The sequence below is a fragment of the Kryptolebias marmoratus genome, linkage group LG5 (assembly GCF_001649575.2).
Source record: "Kryptolebias marmoratus isolate JLee-2015 linkage group LG5, ASM164957v2, whole genome shotgun sequence".
NCBI lineage: Eukaryota > Metazoa > Chordata > Actinopteri > Cyprinodontiformes > Rivulidae > Kryptolebias > Kryptolebias marmoratus.
Genome location: NC_051434.1, coordinates 4,756,988 through 4,779,781, shown reverse-complemented (window position 1 = coordinate 4,779,781; position 22,794 = coordinate 4,756,988). Strand labels below are relative to the sequence as shown.

At 41.6% G+C, this 22,794-nt stretch overlaps 4 protein-coding genes across 12 annotated transcripts in view; 1 reads left to right on the top strand and 3 right to left on the bottom strand.

The window, feature by feature from the left end:
• LOC108243952 (semaphorin-6D) overlaps window positions 1–5,972 on the top strand; it is a 141,154-nt gene extending 135,182 nt beyond the window's left edge. For 4 of the 5 annotated variants that reach the window (XM_037975694.1, XM_017429723.3, XM_017429722.3 and 1 more), the window contains 3 exons: window positions 2,557–2,807; window positions 3,449–3,580; window positions 4,077–5,972. In XM_037975694.1, coding sequence (XP_037831622.1) covers window positions 2,557–2,807; window positions 3,449–3,580; window positions 4,077–5,393 — 1,700 coding nt within the window. In that variant the 3' untranslated portion in view covers window positions 5,394–5,972. The remainder of the gene's footprint in view (window positions 1–2,556; window positions 2,808–3,448; window positions 3,581–4,076) is intronic. The other variant, XM_017429725.3, reaches the window with a different exon arrangement.
• LOC112451013 (zinc finger and BTB domain-containing protein 24-like) lies at window positions 2,953–15,098 on the bottom strand. Of its 5 annotated transcripts, none has more exons than XM_037975699.1 (5): window positions 14,772–15,098; window positions 11,079–14,080; window positions 9,507–9,585; window positions 4,067–8,386; window positions 2,953–3,590 (listed from the first exon to the last, which is right to left on the bottom strand). In XM_037975699.1, the coding sequence occupies exons 1-2, from the start codon at window positions 14,968–14,970 to the stop codon at window positions 13,434–13,436; spliced, it is 846 nt and encodes a 281-aa protein (XP_037831627.1). In that variant the 5' UTR covers window positions 14,971–15,098; the 3' UTR covers window positions 2,953–3,590; window positions 4,067–8,386; window positions 9,507–9,585; window positions 11,079–13,433. The 5 variants fall into 5 exon arrangements, with proteins under 5 accessions (XP_037831627.1, XP_037831625.1, XP_037831626.1 ...); XM_037975697.1 differs by having other exon boundaries at window positions 2,953–8,386; window positions 11,079–11,154; window positions 11,745–14,080; XM_037975698.1 differs by having other exon boundaries at window positions 2,953–8,386; window positions 11,079–12,077; window positions 12,622–14,080.
• A 532-nt stretch (window positions 15,099–15,630) lies between these two features.
• Window positions 15,631–18,387, bottom strand: LOC108243877 (zinc finger and BTB domain-containing protein 24-like). The gene is made up of 2 exons (XM_017429602.3): window positions 18,059–18,387; window positions 15,631–17,661 (listed from the first exon to the last, which is right to left on the bottom strand). Exons 1-2 carry the CDS (start codon window positions 18,255–18,257, stop codon window positions 17,015–17,017), a joined length of 846 nt encoding a protein of 281 aa, XP_017285091.1. The 5' UTR covers window positions 18,258–18,387; the 3' UTR covers window positions 15,631–17,014.
• Window positions 18,388–19,211: 824 nt separating this feature from the next.
• LOC108243876 (zinc finger protein 32) lies at window positions 19,212–22,115 on the bottom strand. Its single transcript, XM_017429601.3, has 2 exons — window positions 21,646–22,115; window positions 19,212–21,040 (listed from the first exon to the last, which is right to left on the bottom strand). Exons 1-2 carry the CDS (start codon window positions 21,902–21,904, stop codon window positions 20,157–20,159), a joined length of 1,143 nt encoding a protein of 380 aa, XP_017285090.1. The 5' UTR covers window positions 21,905–22,115; the 3' UTR covers window positions 19,212–20,156.
• Between the last annotated feature and the right edge of the window lie 679 nt (window positions 22,116–22,794).

The window sequence follows — 22,794 nt, the reverse complement described above, 5'->3', positions numbered from 1 at the left end:
TATATATATACATATGTATATAATAAACACTCCACTTGATAATCACTAGAATAAATAGTTTTCAATAATGGTGTGGAGAGGATGGCTGTAAGGGGAGAAGGGAGGCCATATAAAAAAAAACAAACAAAAAAAAAAAAAAACAGATCATATCAATGTTAAATGTATAATATCACAATACAATAAAGTCACAAATATACTAAAATGTGCTTAATTCACTGAAAAATATTTTCACAGGCAGGTGAAGTGTACAATAAGACACAAATGACATAAAGAAACATGTATTTTAAATAAATATGAAGACAAATATGCATATGGTATACAAATAGTTTAAGAAATAATTGTAAATGAACAGATTTGTTCTAAAATTGAAACATTACTAATGTAAGACATTAACTCTATGATAAATTTAATATGCAACACTAAATACTGAGGTCAGAATGCTGTAAAAATGGTCATCTGGTAATCCACAGTTGTCTTTTTACTGACAGACTTTTACAATATGAGTCACACTTGTGCAGTGCATGTTACCCGGGCTTAAATGCCAAAAGCCTTTGTGTTCCCCGTCTGGCAGCTAATTAATTAAACATGTGATATGTGGTCAGGATCAGGACAAAACCCACCAGTTGGTAACTGATTTCCTCCTGCAGTTAAAGAAGTTCAAGTTGGTTCACGTCTTTGTCAAACTCCTTGATGTTTGTGCGTCGTTTAATCAGATGTTGTGCATCAAACTATTGATTAGGACAGAACTGATCTGAGGGGACGGCTGTGGATCAGTGGTCAGAGCAGTCGTCCTCCAACAGGACAGCTGGAGGTTCGATTCCACCAGTCTGCCTCGTGTGGAAGTGTCCTGGGACAAGACCCCTCACCCCTCACTGCCTTTGAAGTGTGCCCCACCGGTTTATGAATGCCATCTAAACCACTGATTGGACTACAGAATGATTTATTCATCATTATTTGCAGAGATGTAGTAGAGTGTTGTGAGGATGAGTAAATGAGGCACAGATTGTGTTGTAAAGCGCTCTGAGTGGCCTGGTTGGCCAGAAAGGTGCTGTAGAAGTACAGTCCATTTCCCTATCCTGCACACAGCGTGTGTTCTCATGCGTTACTGCTGCTGGACAGATTGATGAGTCATTGTATCTGCGAGGCTTTGATGGTGTACCTGAACCTGATGAGGTGAACACTGCCAAACAAAAACTCTTTCATCTCTGCTGCTCCACATCCACCCGTCCTTCTCCTCCGGTTCTCATCCCTTCATCCTTTTGTCAGCCTCGTCATCTCTCTTCCTTAAATCGTCTAATCACTTCCTTTTCTTCTCTTCTCCATACGTCAGATCTCACCTTTATGTCCTCCTCATCTGTCATGTGGATTTCTCACCTGTAAAGCGCCTCATTAAGTCTCATCCCAGGCCCTGTCTCTCACTCTTATCTTCCTCCCGCTCACCTTGGTTTTACCTCTCATCCATCTGTTTTTGTTTTTTGGGGTTTTTTTTCCCCCTCCTCTTCAGCTTTCTTGTCAACTTATTGTCAGCAAAATGTTTACCCATCCAGCCAAAACAATCTTCTGCCTGCTGGTGGAGAATTTACTTAAAGTTTTGCATCTTATTTCACTCTATGTACACACAGCAAATCAACATGTGATGATGTATGGAAGAAAAAGGCCTGCTGTTGCCTGGGCCTTCTCCAGCAAGAAGTAACTTTTTCTCTAAGAGAACAAAAAGACTTAAAGATAGAGTACATAGGTCAGGGGTGGGCAATCCTGGTCTTTGCATGCCACTATCCTGCATGTTTTTCTTGTTTCTCTGCTCCAACACACCTGATTCAGTGGTTAAATCACCTCTTCATGTTCTGCAGAAGCCTGTTAATCACCCATTGGTTTAAATCAGGTGTGTTGGAGCAGAGAAACAAGTAAAACCTGCAGGATGGTGGCCCTCCAGGACCAGGATTGGCAATCCTGGTCCTGGAGGGCCACTGACATAGGTGGAGGACCCCTGACATAGGTGATATCATGGATCTGATCTGCAGAATAAAGTCAGATATTTTCTTGTAATGGTATCTGGTTTCATGGCTAGAAACTATGTAATAGATTTGTTGAGAAAAGCTTTATTTATTTATTTTTCAGAGAAATGAGATGTGATTCATTTGTAACATTTTGGCTCTAAATTGTTCTTTGAAGGGTTTTCTTTTTGTTTGAGCTTTGAATTAAGAGGTGTAGTTTATCAAGCAATATCTGCATACACAATGTTTCTTTCTGACCACAGACTGGAACATTTGTACATTACCTCTTTTATTAACATACAATTTGTCATCTAATAATTAATTGTATTGGTATTAAAATTTACAGACTGGTTTAATACAGTATGAAACAATGTGGAAGACTAATTAGGTTACTTCTAAAGTTAATTTGCTGTATCTGTAATGAAAAGAAATGCTAAATAATTGTAGGGGATGTTTGCAGTTTTTAATTGGGGCCAAGTACTGGTAAAGGTCTAGAAATAAAATGAAATATTTATGTATGCAAAGATGAAGTGGCTCAGTTCTGTCTGCCTCTGTGTTTCAGGCGTCCGTCGCCTTCCTGAAATCGAGCAGCGTGCCAGCGCTAACGTCCACTACACCTTGCTGATCGCCTGCGTGCTGGTGGCATTCTTTCTGGGCGCCATCTTGTCGGGTTTCCTGGTGTCGTGTTACTGCAGCCGCAGTGGCTCTCACCGGGCTAGGAGGCTGGGCAAAGACCCCGAGGCGTCGCTGCCTCACGCTCTGTCGCTGCGGTCCCTCGCCAAGCTGAACGGGCTGCTGGAGGGACAGCCGAAGGTTTGTGGACGGGGCACACGGATCACTGGCTAAACCAAAACACCCATCAAGTCTTGGAAAATAGTTGTTTTTTATTATTATTATTCATAAACTTGTGATTTTAGCCTTCAAGCTTTTCCTTGGAAAAAAAGAAACGTTCATCATAAAAGGTTTAAACTTGATTTATTTAGTTTCAAAGTAATCAATCAATACTGCAGAAACTTAATACATTTTACATTTATTGAAACAGTCCACAGTAACTTTAAACCAGTGTGAAGTTGACTTGAAATGAATAAACACATCACTGCTGCTACATTTGAAATGCATTTGCTGCAGATTTTGCAGGTTCCAAAAAGAACAGCTGAGGCGTTGCAACATTACTGAGTGAATTCTGAGCAGCGACAGCTTTAATATTCATCTTCTTCCTCCTCTTCACCCTGAGGGAACACATAATAAGCTTCACCTTGGTGTTTTATTCACTCATTACAACTGACTGTTTCATTATAATTCCATCATTTTTCCACATGTCCTTGAGCCAAAAAAAAAAAAGTCACTGAGCTGCTGCCGACCTCTGACCTTTCTGCTGACATGTACATTTATGCAAGTCCCTCATTACACTGTTCAGAGCCATTAAAGGTCCCCTCTGTCTGGGCTCTTTCCAGGATGAAAAACTGGATGTATCAACACCGAAAATGTACAGCTCCTTCATCCCCAACGGCCGAGCAGAGCCCCACCTCCACACCCCCGGGCACCAGGGTCTGCAGCTGGGAGACCCGGACCTCAACCTGTCCCAGGTAGGAGGACCTACAAGATAATGGTGGTTTAGTTACAAGTTACAGTTACTTTATGTCATTAGGACATGTGGTAAAGATGAATGTATAAAGCTGTAGGGGCTGAAATTAATTGTTAGTTAATGAAGTGCAGAAAGGTTGGCTTATACTTCAGATTGAGTTCACTTATCCAGAGAAATGTGTTCCTATTTACTTTTTATCAATAAAAATTAAACAAAATGAAAACCTTGATGGGTGAAAATTAAAAAAATATTACAAAAAAGTTGGGTGTTTAAAAGCTCAGTTTAGTAAAAATCACAAACACTGCATTAACAAAATTAAAAATCAACCTCTCAAAGTAAAAACCGATAAGGAGACCTTGATCATAAAAAAGCCTGAATTAATTCTGCTTCTTCAGTGTTAACCTAAAGACATCCCTGTAAATCTGACTGGAATCTTTGCTTTCAGAGCCATTCAGAGTGTATGAGTGGTTGTAGTCATGGGTCTAACCTCTGTTTAGTCTCTGTCTCAGGCTGATGGAGAGCTCTCCGGCCTGCCCACGCCTGACTCCACCCCAGAGCTCCCCATTAAGAGTATGAGGGCCCTGCGGCATCACCAGTACGAGAAGAACCAGAACTGTAACAACGCCGCCAAGGATAACAAGTCGGCTCCCAGCTGCTCTGCATCCAGTCAGGGTTTTATGGCTGTCGTAGGGAACTCTTTAAGTCAGCAAGTGTTTCCTTTTTCTCATCAAACTGGCAACAGTTTGAGCAACGGAGCAGCCCACGGGGCAGGCGCCTCCTCGACCTCGCTGCACCTCCCCGAGGAGAGGAAGCTCTCAAGCGATGAGCGTGCAGCAGCAGGAGGAGCAGCAGCAGGAGGAGGAGGAGGAGGAGGTGGTGGAGGTTCACATCACCACCACTCCCAGCAGTCCCTCCCTCAGACGGTGGTAGACGTGTCCGCACTGGACGAACTGCTCAAACACATCCATGAAGTCAGCGCGTCGGGAACCGGGGGCATCAAGGTCCTGACGTCCACCTCCTCATCCTCTCTGTTTCCCGGGCCGTCATCCTCTGGAGGACATCATCACAATCACCATCACCACAACCACCACAGCCAGACCCGCACACACCACTACAACCACAGCCATCACCATAGCAACCATCACAACAATAACAGCAGCAGCACTCACCATCACCAGCAGCCGATCCCAGAAACAGAATCGACTTCGTATTACAGCACCTCCACGCTGCCGAGGGACGGCCTCCCCAAACACCTGGACGCAGCTCCTCAAAACTCCAACTCCTCCTCTGCCACATCCTCATCTTCCTCGTCCTCATCCTCCAACAACCCCACCTCCTCCACCTCCATCCCTTCTTCATCCTCCTCCTCTTCCTCCACTCCCCTCCAGCAGCAGGTGATCCCGGAGCGACCCGAAGGGGGCGGAGTCTCTGTGGCACGCCACCAATCTCAGCGCCACTCCCTCATCAAGATGGGCGCGGCGGGCGGAGCCGTCCCTCGCCATCACAGCTTTAACCAGCGGGGGGCGCATGCACACTTCCTGGCCAGGATGAACACCAACAGCAGCAGCAACGGCCCCCCAGGCGCCACGGCGATGGCGAATACAAACACCAGCAACAACAACGAGAGCCAGAGAGCATCGATCGCCAGCGCCTGCCTGACACGGCAGCACAGTTACAGCGAAGGGCCTTATGCGCAGCGGGCGGCTGTCGTCCGCAGGACTGTGTCCCTAAAACCGCAAGTCCCGCCAAAACCACTTTTTCTGCCAAACACAGCGACGTCTTCAGTAACAGAAGCAGGAAAATACAACTACTAAGACTACTATGGTGGTAGAGGTGCCATTCAGGCATGGCTGCAACCATAGTCACTGAGGACACTCCTCCAAAATGTCTGCCAGGCCTGAGAAAAGCTAAATGAGAGCACTGATGGGCCCAAAAGACAAGAGACGTCTGTCCTCAGGACTCCTTATCACAACCTTTTAGTTGTACTTATTGTCATGCTGCTGAGAGAACGAGAGAGGCCACAGACACGAACCTGTTTCTGTCCAGGAGACTTTCCCTTCTCAACAAATCCAGCTCAGACAGGAAACGTCTGAGAAACATTTCAGAAGTGGGGCGAAAGATGTTAACGATCCAAAGGGAGTCCTCAAGGCTCGAGGTGGCCTGAAAATAATTCTTGATTAATGCAGTTTTCTTATGAGTGCTTTGATCTAATGTCCCCACTTGTTGCACCTTGGAACGGGGTCTGAAGAGCAGGGAGGTGAGAGGATGCAGACCTGACGTGAACTGAATATAGGACTGCTGGATTACTTTCAGTACAGTGGTGATATATCTTTACACAAAAACAATCAAACAAAAGTCAGACAAAAAAAAAAAAATCCATTTGTTTTTGCATCTGATCTAGAAAAGGAAAATTTACTCTTCTATGATGTGGGAAAGAAAAAAACAAACAAAGAACGAGTCTTTGTGTTCATGAGCAAGGCTTTCAGGTAGTTTTTGCAGACAAAACACGCCAACAATCCTGATGAAAGTGAAAACTAACATATATTGCCTGAGCTAAGAGATTACAGCTAATCGTGAAAATCCAGCAGCCACAGAGATGCAGACGAGCATCGACTCCAAACATCCAGCAGATCCTCGTCCTCAACTCTGACATCTGGGAAAAAGTGTCAGATGATCAAAGATTCCTTATAAACAATTCCCTCTAATTATTCATTCATAATTTAGTACACTTAACATGCCTTTATTTTGATCTGTTTTAAGTTCAAATTACTTAATTGGTTGATATAAAATATTAATTACCCTGAAATAGCTTAATTGGTTCTCCAGCTTGTACTGCCGTTCTTCTTTTCTCCTGAACAGTGTGACATCTGCAGTTATTTAGAATATGTCATTTGGTGTCAAAAAAAAATGTTGAACCAAACTGTTTTAAATGCTGTTGTTGCTTTTAGGCGTTTGATTAAATAATTTGAGGTATTAGTTTATGGGAGAAGCTTTTACATCATCAACTGAGCACAGAATAGAACAGAGTATGGTCTGAAAAAATACAAATAAAAAATTGAATAAATTACAACGCACTTCTAGTGCAGGGGTTTCCAAAGTGTTTTCAGTTTGGTTGCCAGCATTTGCTCATTAGAACTGAACTATAGCTGGAAATATATCCAGTTTTACACTCGTTCAGTAAACCAGAGGCAAGAACGCTCAGATTTAATTTGAAATAACCTGATGACACCGGAGAAGCTGTATTCAGTTCTGTGTTATTTAAAAATGAATCTTTAAGGGGGGGGAAATTAATGTCTGCACCAACTGATGTTGCCTTCTTGGAGCTCAAAACGACCTGCATGACAACTTGTATACATTTAACTCAAATATAAGATCAGTGTTTTCTCAAATAAAATATGATATCAGATGTCTGGAGTGTCTTTCTTTAACGTTGATGAGGTTTCTGTATATTACCAAAAAAACTGCTAAAATTTACAGGAACTTAACTAAAATAAAAAGAAAATGATGCCGCAGGTAAATCAACACTTAAAACATTCTAACCAAAGCTATTTATTAAGTAAACGGTAAATGACCTGCACTTTTAGATTGCTTTATCTAATCCAAGGACCCCACACTGATGGCGGTGAGCTACATTGTAGCCACAGCTGCCCTGGGGCGGCTGACAGAAGTGAGGCTGCCATCACACCGGCGCCACCGAGCCCTCTGACCACCACCAGTAGGACGGCAGGTCTTGCCCAAGGACACAACAGCTGAGACTGACAGAGCGGGGACTTGAACCAACAACCCTCTGGTTACAGGACGAACCCTTACCTCCTGAGCCACTGCCACCCAGTGGTCTGAACTTTACTGTTGTGTGAGTTATCATCAGGGACCGATCAGCATACCGCTCAGTATCAGGACAGCTGGCTCACTCCGCTCACCATGGTTGTTTCTGACCTCCTGTGTAAAGTACCAACATGTCTGCCATGCAGCATTTTAAAACACAAAAGAAGAGCAAATCAGAAACCAGCCACCTAACAACTATATAGTCCTCTGTCCAGCAGTGAGCTGCAGTCCAGACAAAAGTGAGACTCTGTAACGGCCTTTCCCTGGTTTTAAATGACTCATCAGAACTGGGGACATCCCTGGTTATCCTGCTAGAAATCTGTCTCAAATCTGGACAAATTAAAAACCTGTCTGCTAGATTTGCCACCAGCAGAAGACAGTGGAAATGTGGTAAATCTGAGTGAAGATTTTGTTCCTTTGAGCCACTTTCCCTCACATGCATTCACTTTGACAGACTCTCTTGTCCGACGACAATCTGCTGCCGAATTCAGTTTGTGGGAGTGCTTCTTCACAGATGGTCCAAAAATATCCAACTGTGAAGGGAATCTGTCGTTTCCTGTTTTCCTTTTGTGCCTCTGTGTTTATCAGCAGTCAAAAACACTTTCTGTGTGGTGGCTACTTCCTCTGTTTGTGCTCCCAGCCTGCAGTAAGTACAAACCAGTAACTACTGAAGGCAAAAAAAAAGATGTGCAACACGAACCATAGCAGCAATCAAAGCTGAAGACTACGTCCCTGTAAATAAAAGTCAAAAATATCAGCGAGTTTAAAAAGCAGCTACTTAGCTCTCTATGCTGCCTGGATATTTTCAACTGAAGTTCAGAAACTTCTGTAGTGTAGCTTTCAGATCTGGAAATTTTTCTTTTTGCCAAAAAAAAAAAAAAAACTTGCCTGGAGAAATGATTTCAGCTTTCGTCGAGGCGGCTGGCTGATTGTTGAAGATCCTCCATGGCTCTGCCTGTTTTAAACCGTTGGATTTTTACTGCTGAAAAGAGACAAATTGAATTCATGATGCTGATTATTGCAACTAACAAACACACTTACTGTCACATCAGTTTAAACTATAGGACAAATTAAATCTATAGAAACAATGTCCCACTTTAGCTGAAGGAAATAAAATTTGCTCCCACTGTTGAAGAAGTTTCTGTGATAAAGCAGCTTGGAGGGGAGAGGGGAGGAGGGGGGGGGACTCTTCAGTATCGCTCTCTAATTAGTGCCTTCAGAGGAGCTCCAAAAGTCAATGAATTTTTACAAGTCTAGAAGAAGAAATGACTTGATGAGACATGAATATGACATGAAGAAGCCGTCGTTATAATGAGTAATTTTCTTTCAGCAGCTTCGGAAATAAAGTTCCTGCTCGGCTCCACAGAAGCCTACGTTCCCATTATTTGCTACAAGATTATGCAGAATTATTGTCTGCCACCGAAGGTGAAGAAGTGACAGTGTTTTCGCTGGAGCTGTCTGCAGCTACAGGTCGTTAACGTTTGGAGACAACCCAGTTCAAGATGGCCACCACAGCTAGGCCTCCTTAGCAAACACAAGAACAGTTATAACTGGGTCAGTTCTACATATGCTGAGGTAAAGTTTGTGGTAGTAGCAGAGAGTCGTTCACAACACATGTTCAAAGCACGAACAAATCAATGCAGACATCAGGAGAGACTGCTCGTTGTTTTCAAGGTTCGACTGCAGAACCTTTCAATCTACAGATCTGGTTTCAGTTCACCTCTGCTGCGTGTGTGTGTGGTTCCCAGCTGTCAGTGAACAGATCCACGTCCAGTTTTCTCTAACACCCCCCCTCCGGAGCAGCTTCAGTGCTGCAGTGGTGCTAATGAAGCATCCCTGTCTGCTACAGTTAGGTCAAACAGGCTCTGCACCAAATGATGCAACTTCAAGTCCGCCGGAATCGCACCATCGAGGGCGGGGAAGCAGCTGCTCAAGAAAACTTGTGCTTTAAAATTCATCATTTCTAAATGAGAGTTAGTCTTTTTGTTCAGGTTTCATAAAAAAAGGAGAACAAAGCCCGAGTTTAATATTGATTTCTACTTTAAGAGGGGGTTTATATCTCAGTGTTTGAGCAGGTTTCATCACCCTCCCGTATCTCCCACCTGAATCTCCGGTCCGGCTGGAACTGTTTGATGTAGTTAGCAGATATCAGCGGCGTGCCGCTCTCTGGAAGGAGGGCATCTGTAAGAATCAAAGAGTAAATTAATGAGTCCTGCTCACACAGGAGCAACAAACCCTGATCTCCAACTGTTCTGCGAGATAAGAAAAAACATTTTACAGAAAGCACATCATTATTAGAATGCTTGTTCTGGGAAATATGAATCTACTCTTTTGTGCAGATTAAAGGGTTGTTCTGTGCAATTTCTCTCCGTTTATGCGGCTCATATATCCTCGGATTTACTGCTTTTTGATCTGAAACAGTTTTTATTGGTTTCTTTTCTTTCCAAAACAAAAATATAAAGCATCTACTCACTTCTTTTTGTGGAAGCACCTACTGTACTGAACATTTTGGTTAAATAAAAGACCCTAAAATATTTATGACAAGTCAGTCAGCTTGTAAAAAGCTCTACAGGGAATATAAAGAAATGTGTAAATAAAAGGTCAAACAACTGATGCAAAGGTTCTCTAAGAACATTATTCTTAAATACAGAATCTTTAGCCTTTTATGGCTGAATATGAAGACTTGTTGATAAAATTTGATCACCTAAACCCTGAAATGACTGCATGTCTCAGAGATGAGGCTGAAAGCTGAAAAGTTCTGGAAGGTTGATTCGTTTGAATCGTTTTTGGATCTTAAGACGCCAGTTTCACTCGCTGCTACATTGTGCACAACAAATAAACATTAATTAGAGGTTTGGATTGTTGCTCAGATTAAAACGACATGTCAGTAAAAACACGTCAAAGGTTTTAGCAACTAAATAAAGAAAAATAATAGATTAATTGAAAACCAAACAAAAACATTTTCTTTTTTTAATTGTAATGTTGGGCAGCTTTGTAATATTTCTGACCTGAAACAAAAAGTCACTGATTGGTCTGACATTTATTTTGTTAACCATCAGGGTTTCTGCACTTTTCAGGCAGTTCAAATTAAAACTTTAAGACCTTTTACAGACCATTAGGATTCAAATTTAGGACCTACATGAATTACGAAAAATAAGTCATTTTAACATTTCTTTCAAAGCAAAAGTTTTTACTGCCTTTCATTCAAATTCAGCCCAAATCATCCAGAAACCTGCAAGGAACCAGTGTCAGGAGCAGAAGGACAGGAAGGCAGGAATGCTTTCAGACAGAGCTGCTGCATGACGGGCCTTTTTGTTTTGTTGTCTGAAATCCTCAGACAGAACCTCAACAACCAGAAAGAACCGATGCCGGCAGCGTAAAGAAAAAGATGTGGATGGAAGAAGCAATGGATGAAGGAATAAAGAAATTTAAGACGAAACTAATTGTATTTTAAGAGCTAATACGGACACAGTTAAGATGTTTTAAAAGCCTACGATTGAGGTGATTAAATTAAAGACCCCACAGGAACCCGAATCATTCATTCTCTGGTTTTAATCCTAAAACTAATCTATTCAGAAGTTCTGTAACAAAAAAACAACTTTGAGGAGTTTGGTAGCAGAAGAAAAAGCAGAAAACAAAAATAGTGGATACTGATGTAAATAAAAGGTTTGTACCTGAGTGCTCCTTTAAATCGGCCCATGAAGCTTCCTCTGCCACTGAGCACTTAACGAGTCGCAGACGGCCAAGAATCTAAAAGGAAACAAACAGAAGTTCTACGCATTCAGTAAATGTCCATTTGGATTCAAGAAATATAAGAAAACAGAGCAAAGATAAGCTGATGAACACGACTCTTCAACCTGTCAGTAAACTTATTTAAAAAAAGGAGCTGATGTTTCATTTTGGGACTCAAACTGTTTCCTGTGCGCCGCGACTCTTCTTATAAAGAGCTCTCCTTGTGTGAGGATGCTCTTCTAACCTTGAATATAAATTTGTTTATTTTGTGGCGCTCGGTCCCCGTCCTCTCAATGTGATGATACCTGATATTCAGCTGAAGAGCTGAGGTGTGTGTGTGTGTGTGTGTGGGGTGGGGGGGCTGACATGATGCTACATAACCACAGATGCACTCACAGCATCACCAAGTGGGCCAGAACAGAATCACAATGCTGCATTGTTAAACGCCACGTTTACCTTAATTCTATGTAAAAATGTAAACTGTGGTAGAAATGAAGGCTTCAGTAGGATAAATGAGAAGAGTTGACTTTGCTGTGGACTCTGATGTTGTTCCTGTCAAACAGGTAGTAAAAATATAACAGAACTGATCGAATTTAAGCTGTACTTACCTGAGCTGAAGTAAAAACTGCAGAATGGAGGATGCATCGCGTTCTCTGTCGACGTTCCAGGAGCTGGAATGACTTCAGAAGGTCCACATGGATTCTTAGGACCCCCAAACTAAAACAAGTCTGTTAGACTGACTCCTCTAGTTAGTTTGGCTCTTTGAGGAACTGCAGAAGTCCCTGGATAGAAACCTTTCACTCACCGACATCCTGTCAGGAGTCCTCAACTAAGCCTTCCCAATCATTAGATCTTTAAGCAGCTCTAGGCAGACTTCCAAATGTTTGAGACGTTTTGCGTACTTTCAGGGAGTCAGGCGTCCAAATGTCAATAAGTGAGTTCTAGCAGGAGAACAAAGAATGGGAACTGACAAAAGGAACAATTAAACCTCAGAAAAACAGGCTTCAGAAACTTTTTAATGATTCAAAGGTGCAGTAATTCAGAAGGGAGATGGATGATCCATTACGGGATCCATTGAGGGATTTTCAGGAAGCTTTTCAATCAAAATAGGTAAAATTAACTAATTAGGTTTTTGAAAATAATATTACAAATAGATATACAAATAGTTTTGTAGATATTGAAACAATAACAAAACTATTAAGGAATATTCCAGAGGTCATTAAAGTTCAAACTGATGGGCATCAAAGCAAAAGAGTCAGGCCTGAAAGGAGGTTCTAAAAACACTTAAAGAACTTTTTATTCAAATCCAAACTAAAAAATCTAATTCAACCATCTTCTGAATGTTTAATGTTTTCTCATCTACATACAAAGATGAAGCTAATCAAGTGATCTGAAGCCACTTTCTGCTCTAAAATAAGAAGTTCAAACACTCAAAAGGCACTGCACAGACATTAAATATGTATTTTTATTCATATTTTTACTTACAGCGTTGTGGAGATCTGTTCAAGCAATCAGCAGGTGAGAGCCGAGGTTCACCTCAGACAGGCTGCTGTCACAGAGACACATTCCTGCACGCTCACACTCACTCCTAAAACCCACGTCCAGACGCAGATTCACCTAACGTGGTTTTATAAGGCAGACAGAGGATCTGGAGAAAACCTGCAAACTCCACACAGAAACTGGGAGACAGCTGCTGTCAGACAGCTCTGTGCAGCCCTCAGCACAAACTGCAACACAACCTGGAGACATTTATGGCTTTAAAATGTCTGACGTGAAAGTTTGTGCTTAATATAAAAGCTTTCATACATAACAAATGAAAAGGTGCACACCTGCAGCAGTAAGTGTGATGCACCAATTTCCTCAAACACCTTTTTAAAAAAATAAAAGATATTAAACTACATCACTCGTCTCTTCTGTCTTGTCCTGGTTCCTGTCCACATTCACATGGATGAACGGTTTTAAAAGGTTGGTCTCTATATCTAATAATTCAAATACAAGTTTAGGTTCAAAATAAAATATACTTTAATATCCCATAGGTCACCTCTTTTGTTGAACAGAAGTTGGCAAACAAAATAGGTCAGCTCCTCCTTACTGGACTCTGTATTCCACTAGAAGTTCAGTACACAGAAGAAACTTGGAAACCCTAAAGCCCAGGACATCCAGGTAAAAGTAAAACAAGTCCTTCTGGGGTGGAGGAGTGGCTTCAGGAAAAAACAACAATAACAGAGTCAGTTTGCGTGTTACATGCCTTTCTTGTTCTTGTGTTCTGTCTCTAGTTGGTAATCTGTCCCGCAGCCTCAGCTCTGCTGGGACTTCTGTCCTGCATGTTTGCGAATGTGCCGTCTGTAGTTCGAGTTGTCACTGAACCTGCGGCCGCACACGTTACAACAGTATGGCTTCTCACCCGTGTGCACCCGCAGGTGTTTCTGGTAGCCGTCAAAACGTGTCAGCCTCTTCCCACAAATGTTGCATGTGAACGACTTGTCGACTTTTGCGTCATCTTTCCGGTGCCCCCGCACGTGTTTAGCCCAGTGGCTGCGCTGAGCGAACACCTGGCCACAGATGGTGCAAATGTACGTGTCCACACCTTCTGGTGGTGGAGCTTCCAGTTCCCCGCAGTCAAACTGGCTGCTTCCTAAAGCTGCCTCACAAGCTCCAGGTTCCCCCTCACTGAGGTCAGAGCCCGTTTGCTGGACTGAGGTACCGGGCTGCAGCTGAAACTCTGAGTCCTGCAGGTCTTGGCTCAACAACGCTCTGTGGCTTCTGTCCTGCTGCGTCCTCACTGCACTGCTCTGATACAAGACAAAGCTGGCACCGTTCTGCTCCAACATCTGAGGTACGTCTTCCTCTTCATCTATCAGCAGATCCTCGTCCTCCAATTTGATGCAAGGAGGTTCCTCTTCGTTCTGATCCGAACTGGAGTTCAGCTGCTGTTCAGGGATGGCTGCCAACCACAACCAAAACAGAGTCAGTCTGGGTTTGCTTTTATTTTTTTTACTCAGAAAAGCTTCCCAACCTCATGCAAGAAACAACATAAAATCCTTCTCTTACTCTGGAAGCATTTAACTTTACATTTTAAAAAGTTTTAACAGAATTGTGCTATAATCATGTGGTGAAACCAATACAAATAGTTGTTTTAATAAGTCTAAACAAACTATTCATATTATGAAAATGCACCACATTTAAAAATATAAACATAATTACAAAACAATATGTTTGTCATGCACAGATAGATTATACACATGTGTATATCATTAATGTCTACAGTGCTTTACTGATACAAATTATATAAACTCATTATAATCTACCAGAATGACGTCATGTCTCTTCACTCTCAACTTCCTGTTTGATGCAGATGGTAAGCCCCCCGTGTGACGTCACCCAAATTATGTGATTTTAGTTGTAACAGATTCAAGGCAAAGGTGAAATGCATTTTGTTTATGCTGTCTCAAATTACCTGAATCCACCACACTGAAGTGGGAAAAAGACACAAACATTTCATATTATAAACTAATAGTACACAAAGGGTTGTTGAAATTATCCTTGTTTCATATCATACTAATGAAGGAGTTGCATTTATTTACTAATTTACTGACTAAAACCATGTAATCCTGAATAAATCGAAGCAAACCAACCTGAGCTGTCGACCTGCAGACAAACCCTAGGCTTCCTGGAGAGGTCCAGCAGGCGGCGCTGGCGGTCAATCTCCAGCTTGGAGCGGGAGATCTCCTCCTCGTATTCCGCTATGGTCCTCCCGAACACGCTGAAGATCTCCTCCGCGGCCGCAGTGAGCCGCTGGTTGATCAAAAGTCTCAACATCTCAATGTTCGACATTTCAGCCGCAGCTTAGGTGGCTCCGGGAAACAGAAAACAGAAGAAATTCACTCGATACTCAGGCAGTTCGGTGCCGTGTTTACAATAGCGTCAAGTTCCAGGTCAACGTCCGTGCTGTGCGCATGCGCAGTTGAATAATAATGGTGATGTCATTGTTGGATAAAGGTCGAGCGCCCCCAGCTGGAGAGGAGGATTAAGAGTTATTGGAAATGTTTGACTTTACTAAAAATGTAACAAAAATATCAAATCTTTTCAGTTCAAAGATTAAAAGTATTTTTTTTTACTTGTTTAACTTATGTAAAAACTGCGGTTTATTAATCCAGATTCCTTGTTTGCCTCAGAACTTTTTTAATTTTATTTCACAATTGATTTTTATAAATCAATTTTTCTTTTAATTTTTTTTTTCATTGCACATATTGGGAATATTGCCATTTTAGTTTAACCACCTTTAATGCCAGTTTTTACTGTTTTTATGTTTAAGTTTCAGTCGACTTTGGCAGGTTTTATTTTATTTTTTACTTTTATGTAGTTTTCTTGCAAAACTCAGGAGGCATCTGAAGATGTTTTCTCATGAGTTTCATCATTTATGGTTTAATCCAGAGTGAATAAACTGAACCACATTTAACCTCATACAACACAACATACAACATGCCTCAATGTAAACTGTAACATTTCCTTTATTTTTGTCTTGTGTAAACTCTCACTGGTGACGGCAGGCTTGTGGCTTGTGAGGCGCACAGACAGCTGAGGTACATAAAAGGCGTGATTCGTCTGAGGGGCACTTCCATTCTCACTGAGAAGAAAACTGTGTCGGATCAGCATATTAATTCCTAATGTCCACAAGGTGTAGACTATGACACATGTCCAATAATAGCTGTGTAGTCATGCATTATTGTGGGACAATTGCAGCTTTGGTGCTGCTGTAGGACATCATCAGTGGACGAATTTGGAGGCAGCATGTTTTCAGAGATCACTCAGACCTGCTGGCACATGATGATGCCTGCCCTATCAGCTGATTCAGAACCAGCCCCAGCATCACAGAGGGGCACGAGGAGGAGTTCAAGTCCTCTCCACACCGGGGTTCCGAGCCTTTCAGAGGGAGCTGGCTGACAGGTTGTGAATTCACAGCCATCCCTGAGCCGTTCCATGCCAGCCGTATGAGACGGCCTCATCTGTATGAAAATCCTCTGTACCGTGGCTAAAATGTTCCATCAGTTCACAGCGACTCGTTTCTTGACATCAACTATTTAATAACCTAAAAGCACTCGGAGAGCACAAATCTCTGCCAAGGTCAAAGGGTCATTAAAAAAGTGGTTCAGGTCATGATCCAGATCACCACCAAAATGTAATTATTTGTTTTCTGGGACAACCCCAACATTTCCTGAAAATCGCATTAAATCTGTTCATTCCTGCTAAAAGACAGAAGGATAAACAAACAAACCAACACTGCTGAAAACAGAACTTCCTTTGTGGAGGTAATAAACCTCTGAGTTCTACCAAGCCCCTGAGTGCCTCTGTGTTTACAGTAATTATGTTTTGTAAAGTTAGAAATGCCTCAGAAGTGCGCAGCCAGCAGATCTGCACCCCCAGTTCATTTCATTCATGTGCAAAAATCAGTGCCTAACATTACTGGATGAGAGGCAATGGGCAGCCATTGTCCACTTTACTCCCATCTTTATGTCTGAGCGTTTAACCTTCTCCTCCCTCCTGCAGTTGTGTGCTGCTCTGACAGCTGCAGCTTCACACACCTCATCACTCCTCTTCATGTAGGCCGTAAATGCCATAAGATGGATGGAAGGAAAGGTCAGCAGAAACATGTGTGCACACAGTGAATATTTTTGTGTGTGCACTTTTTAAATGTTGTTCCTACATCAACTTTCAGAAAAAAAGCCGTCCTCACTCTTTGATACATGAGGCCACTGGACATCTAAAAGGTAAAACATTTCCTTCTGAGGTGGAGGAGTGGCTTCAGAAAAAAACAACAATAACAGAGTCAGTTGTTGTTCTTGTGTTCTGTCTCTAGTTGGTAATCTGTCCCGCAGCCTCAGCTCTGCTGGGATTTCTGTCCTGCATGTTTGCGAATGTGCCGTCTGTAGTTTGAGTTGTTGCTGAACCTGCGGCCGCACACGTTACAGCAGTATGGCTTCTCACCCGTGTGCACCCTCAGGTGTTTCTGGTAGCCATCAGACCGTGTGAGTCTCTTCCCACAAATATTGCATGTGAACGACTTGTCGACTTTTGTGTCACCGATCTGGTGTCCTCGTAAATGTTTAGCCCAGTGGCTGCGCTGAGCAAACACCGGGCCACAGATGGTGCAAATGTACGTGTCCACACCTTCTGGTGGTGGAGCTTCCAGTTCCCCGCAGTCAAACTGGCTGCTTCCTAAAGCTGCCTCACAAGCTCCAGGTTCCTCCTCACTGAGGTCAGAGCCCGTTTGCTGGACTGAGGTACCGGGCTGCAGCTGAAACTCTGAGTCCTGCAGGTCTTGGCTCAACAACGCTCTGTGGCTTCTGTCCTGCTGCGTCCTCACTGCACTGCTCTGATACAAGACAAAGCTGGCACCGTTCTGCTCCAACATCTGAGGTACGTCTTCCTCTTCATCTATCAGCAGATCCTCGTCCTCCAATTTGATGCAAGGAGGTTCCTCTTCGTTCTGATCCGAACTGGAGTTCAGCTGCTGTTCAGGGATGGCTGCCAACCACAACCAAAACAGAGTCAGTCTGGGTTTGTTAGGTTTTATTTTTTTACTCAGAAAAGCTTCCCAACCTCATACAAGAAACAATATAAAATCCTTCTCTTACTCTGGAAACATATATCTTTACATTTCAAGTGGAAAAAAACAATACAAATATTTGTTCAAACAAAAAACAAATAAACCATTCATATTTATGTAAAAGTTCTGACAGGATCAACAAACTAAAGGAAGCAAAAAATAAATAAATAAATACTTGAAAAGTAAACACAAGTAAATGTACTAAATTTAAAGATATAAACATAATTTCAAAACAATGTTTTTTATGAAGCACCTCTAGATCATACACACTTGTATATCATTAATGTCTACAGTAAGCAAACCACACAAACCAACCTGAGCTGTCGACCTGCAGACAAACCCTGGGCTTCCTGGAGAGGTCCAGCAGGCGGCGCTGGCGGTCAATCTCCAGCTTGGAGCGGGAGATCTCCTCCTCGTATTCCGCTATGGTCCTCCCGAACACGGTGAAGATCTCCTCCGCGGCCGCAGTGAGCCGCTGGTTTATCAAAAGTCTCAACATCTCAATGTTCGACATTTCAGCCGCAGCTTAGGTGGCTCCGGGAAACAGGAAACAAAAGAAATTCACTCGATATCCAGGCAGTTCGGTGCCGTGTTTACATTAATGTTGTTCCAGGTCAACTTCCGTGCTGTTCGCATGCGCAGTCGGGAATAACGGTTGATGTCTTGTTGCATGAAGCTCGAGCGCCCCCAGCTGGGGAGGAGGACTAACATAATTTATTTTTCAAAGTCGACGAAAGAAATGTTTGACTTGGCTTCAATAAATAAGAATAAAGCTCAAATCGTTTAAGATTAAAGTTTAAATGTAATTTGTTTACAATTTTACCCAATAATTGAAATTTACTTCCTTGTTTCCCTGAGAACTTATTTCTATTTTTTTACAATTTATTTATATAGACATCGCTTTTTTCTTTTAATATTTTGAGTATTGTCGTTTTATCTTAGATTTTCTATTTATTTAAATACCTTTGACTTTTGTTTTACGGCTTTTTATTAAATGTTTGCTTTTTTAAAAGAAAAACTTTTGTCAGTTTCTTTATTATAGCTTTCTTTGTTCTTTCTGTCAAATGTTTTTTGTTGTTGTTTGTTTTCATCTAATTTTGCTCTGATTTCAACTAGACATTTTACTTATTTTTTGACATGACAGTATTTACATTTTCCATCTCACAGTTCTGACCTTTATTTATTTTTGTTTGTCTCGTTTGATCAGGTAGCACTAACTTTTGGTTTTAGTTCAGAGAAAAATTGTAATGAAGTAAAATGTTATAAAATCTTCTACGTTTGGCCTGCTTCTGAAACAATATCTGGAAATGGTTAAGATGAGTTCAGTTTAACCAGAAAAGGTTGACTGAGTAGGTTTTTGACATGATGTTTGTCCTGTTTTCAGCTTTTAAAAAATAAGCTCTTTTTTGGTTTGTTTTCTTTACAGTTGCATTGACAAAGATACAGTTTAGATTATCACAAACTTCTCTTGCTTTAGTAGCTTTAATGTAGTTCGTACAAAGAATTATACATAATTATACTTAATAAATTAAGCAATTCAATTATACAAATGCACTGGTAAATCAATTACCAATGTATAAAATGCTATTTGAGTTAAAATAAAAACAAAGAAGCTGAATGTGTTCTGGGTAAATAAGCAGGTTGTATTAAATGTTTGTTCTGACGGATCCATAAAGAACGCAGCTCAGACACCTGAAATCAAATAAACCCTTAACTTCCATGACTAACTGTTGTTATTCTTTCTAATAAAAAGTATAATTTATTTTTTTATTTCCCAGCACAACACGTCTCAGTATTTTGATTTCCGTGCTGTTTTTAACACTGATATAAAATATGAACAATAAGTGAAAAAAACATTTTTATCAAAAGGTCAGTCATAAAAAGAATGTTGAAGGACAAACTTACAGTCTCAGCTCACTCCAAGGGTGAATTTTAGTACATCTAACCGCAGAGCTTAAAACTTTACAAAGAAAATATTATAACGCAGCTTACTTTTAATTTGACCAGCTTTGGTGTTTTTAAAAAAGCTACAAAAGCTACAAAGATGATACATTTTGCTCTAAAAGCAAAAGGCTGATTTTATTTTATTGCTTAACTTAAGGGTACTGTAGTATGTTGAGCAATTAGTGAAAATGCTCATTTGATTGTCAGAAAAACAGCTGGATATTATTCACTGCTCATAAACATGCCTATTTAGGAAGGCAAGCCATTGTTTTTGAGTAATTTCTGATAAAATTCCAGCAAAATCTTATAAACCTTTCCAAAAGCAAAAAAAATCCCACACTGGAAGTTTAAAATGTGACTTCACATCAGGACTAAGATATTGTTTTATTGGGTTTTATTATTTGTTTGTTTTGCTGTGTTTCACAGCGGTGGGCGTCGGGGTGGGGGTTCATGTGTGTCCCCATCAATGTCAGGTGACATTGACGGGGACACACATGAGGCCGTTCTTCTGACACGGGTGTTTATAGAAGCTGGACAGCTGGCTGAACCTGCGGCTGCAGAGGGAGCAGCTGTATGGTCTCTCGCCGGTGTGCGTCCGTAAATGGACCGTCAGGTTGCCCTTCTCCGTGAAGCTGTGGCCACAGTACATGCAGGCGAACGGCTTCTCGCCCGTGTGGCTGCGGACGTGCCTAACCAGGGTCGCCCTTCTGCCGAAGCTCTTGCCGCAGACGGTGCAGCTGAATGGCCGCTCACCAGAATGGATCCTCATGTGAATCCCGAGGTTCCCGCGAAGGGTGAAAGTCTGCCCGCAGATGCTGCAGCGGAACAAGGTTTCTCTGTGAACTTTCAGGTGAAGCTTCAGGCTTTCTGTGGGCTCCAGCTGCTTTCCACACACGCCACAGTCCCCCAGATGTGCTGAAGCGTGGGAGAGCAGGATACTCATCTTGTGGAAGGACTCGCCACAAACTTTGCAGCTGAACATATGAGGAAGTTGTCTTTCCTCCTGTTGCAGATCACCAGTCTTTAACTCTGCACCTGAACTCTGATCTTTGGCGTCTTCTGTCTCTTCTTGGTTCCAGAGTCTCGCAGCCTCTCTCCAGCCATCTTCACTTTCCTCAGTGTCCGAATCCTCAGCTTGAAGTTGGCTATCTCTGCCTGCCTCTGGATCTGCTGCTGAGTCATACCGATTGTGTATTTTTGACTCTTCACAGTCGTCACCGCCACCTTCCATTTTAATCTGATCAGCCAAGGTGTCGACATCTTTCTTATCAACCCCATCGGTCTGGATCAGCGGGACCTCAGGGCTCTGGTGTTCAGAATACATTTTTATCCAGGATGAGTCATGCTGAGGCTCTAAAGGGAGACATATAACCAACAGAAAGAGTTGTTTAAAATTGTGCATCACTGCCTGAAAGTGTATGAAGACATGTTGTCAGCAGGTACCTTATTGCTGAACCTCCCATATTTTGAGGCATTTGAATAAAAAACAGTTGTCATAAGTAAAAGTGGTTAAATGACTTATAAGCTATGTTTGTACACTTCTATTAGCAATAGCTGAGCTCACAAACTTTGTGTTGTGAGTCAGAAGTTGAGGTTTGTGAGCCACTGATGTACAGGACTTCATCAGATGAATTAATGTTACCTGAGTTTTCCCTTTCTCTTGTTTGATTAACTTTATTGTATGCTTTCAAACACACCACATAAAGTTTTATTTTAAAACAATCTTAGGGATTTGTACCATGATTTGCTAAATCTGTCAGGAAGTACTTTTGGTCAATATGTTACAGAAAAACAATGAGGTACTTGTTGCAGTACTCCAATCATCAACACACGTGTGTTTTTGGTGCTCAGGGTTAAAATAAACCATAACCAACTCTTCAAAGACATAAATCATTTGTTTATTGTTGTTTTTGGTACTTTTACTTGCTGAAATACTAGCTCAGCTGGCTCAAACCGACCTGTAGCCCGACTCCACTCGACCTCCCTGGACCTGAGGCTCTCCAGCTCCCGCTGCTGGCGGTCGATCTGCTCCCGGTACCGGGCCACCGTTTCCCCGAACACACCCAGGATGTCTTCTACTGCTGCTGCCAGCCGCTCGTTCAGGAACATCCGCAGAGTCTCCATCTCTGACAGCGAGCTGCTAAAAGGCTCCACAGCTCCGACAGCCCCCACCGAGCCGGCAGGGACAGACGGGAACATCAGCCGATCTGCGGACATCGTTTGACTTCTTTAATTTTTCACCCCGTCGTCGTTTAAATGTTCAAACAGTTAATATTGTTGGTATTAGAAAAGACAAGAAGGCGTGGATACAATAAATGTCAAATATAATGAAGCTAAACAGTTGAAGCGTCGCTGATAACATTTGTTTGTATTTAAACATAACTGGAACAAAAGAAAGTAAAAAGAAGCTACTGCGGTCCGACGGAAAATCACGTCCGGAGGAAACTACGAATTACCAACAGCAACAGTTCCGCTGAATGTTTACATGTTTGCCACATTGGTTAGCTTAATATGTTATGTGATGTTAAATATAATATAATATAATATAATATAATATAATATAATATAATATAATATAATATAATATAATATAATATAATATTAATTGTATTTGACTTGAAAAAAGTACATAAAATGGCAAATTTAGCTGCCTATGATTACTTACTATTTGCAAAAATCAAACAAAAAAACCCTAGTTTATTTTACATTTATTTCAATTTAGTTTCTCAAAGGATTCACTACAGTGTTCACATTGGAAATTGACTGTTTTATTTGATTTGAAGAAACAGATAATTGAAAATAATAAAATATAGTTTATTAGAGATATTGTTGTTAAAAAATACACTAAAGACAAAGGTGACTTGAATGAAAATGTCTTTATTATGTGGAAATACTGAAATATAAACTTTGCTTATACCTACTAAACATTAATGACAGAAGGACACAAAATAAGAAAGGAAGTCTAGAGGAGAGTACAATGAGAGCAGAAGCAAAATGAAATAGAGCAGTAAGAGAGTAAAGCTCGTATCAGAGGGAGGGAGTCAGCTCAGTCCTGGGAGCACTGGTCCCTCCTCAGGGTCTCTGTGAGGGGAGTCTGGGAGCCCTGG

Excerpts from the sequence above, each read along its gene's own strand:
- LOC112451013 (XM_037975695.1), bottom strand. The coding sequence starts at position 14,970 with ATGTCGAACATTGAGATGTTGAGACTTTTGATCAACCAGCGGCTCACT. Across the intron at positions 14,081-14,771 it reads TCTGCAGGTCGACAGCTCAG|CCATCCCTGAACAGCAGCTG; the intron begins GTTGGTTTGCTT and ends TGTGGTTGGCAG.
- LOC108243877 (XM_017429602.3), bottom strand. The coding sequence starts at position 18,257 with ATGTCGAACATTGAGATGTTGAGACTTTTGATAAACCAGCGGCTCACT. Across the intron at positions 17,662-18,058 it reads TCTGCAGGTCGACAGCTCAG|CCATCCCTGAACAGCAGCTG; the intron begins GTTGGTTTGTGT and ends TGTGGTTGGCAG.
- LOC108243876 (XM_017429601.3), bottom strand. The coding sequence starts at position 21,904 with ATGTCCGCAGATCGGCTGATGTTCCCGTCTGTCCCTGCCGGCTCGGTG. Across the intron at positions 21,041-21,645 it reads CGAGTGGAGTCGGGCTACAG|AGCCTCAGCATGACTCATCC; the intron begins GTCGGTTTGAGC and ends GTCTCCCTTTAG.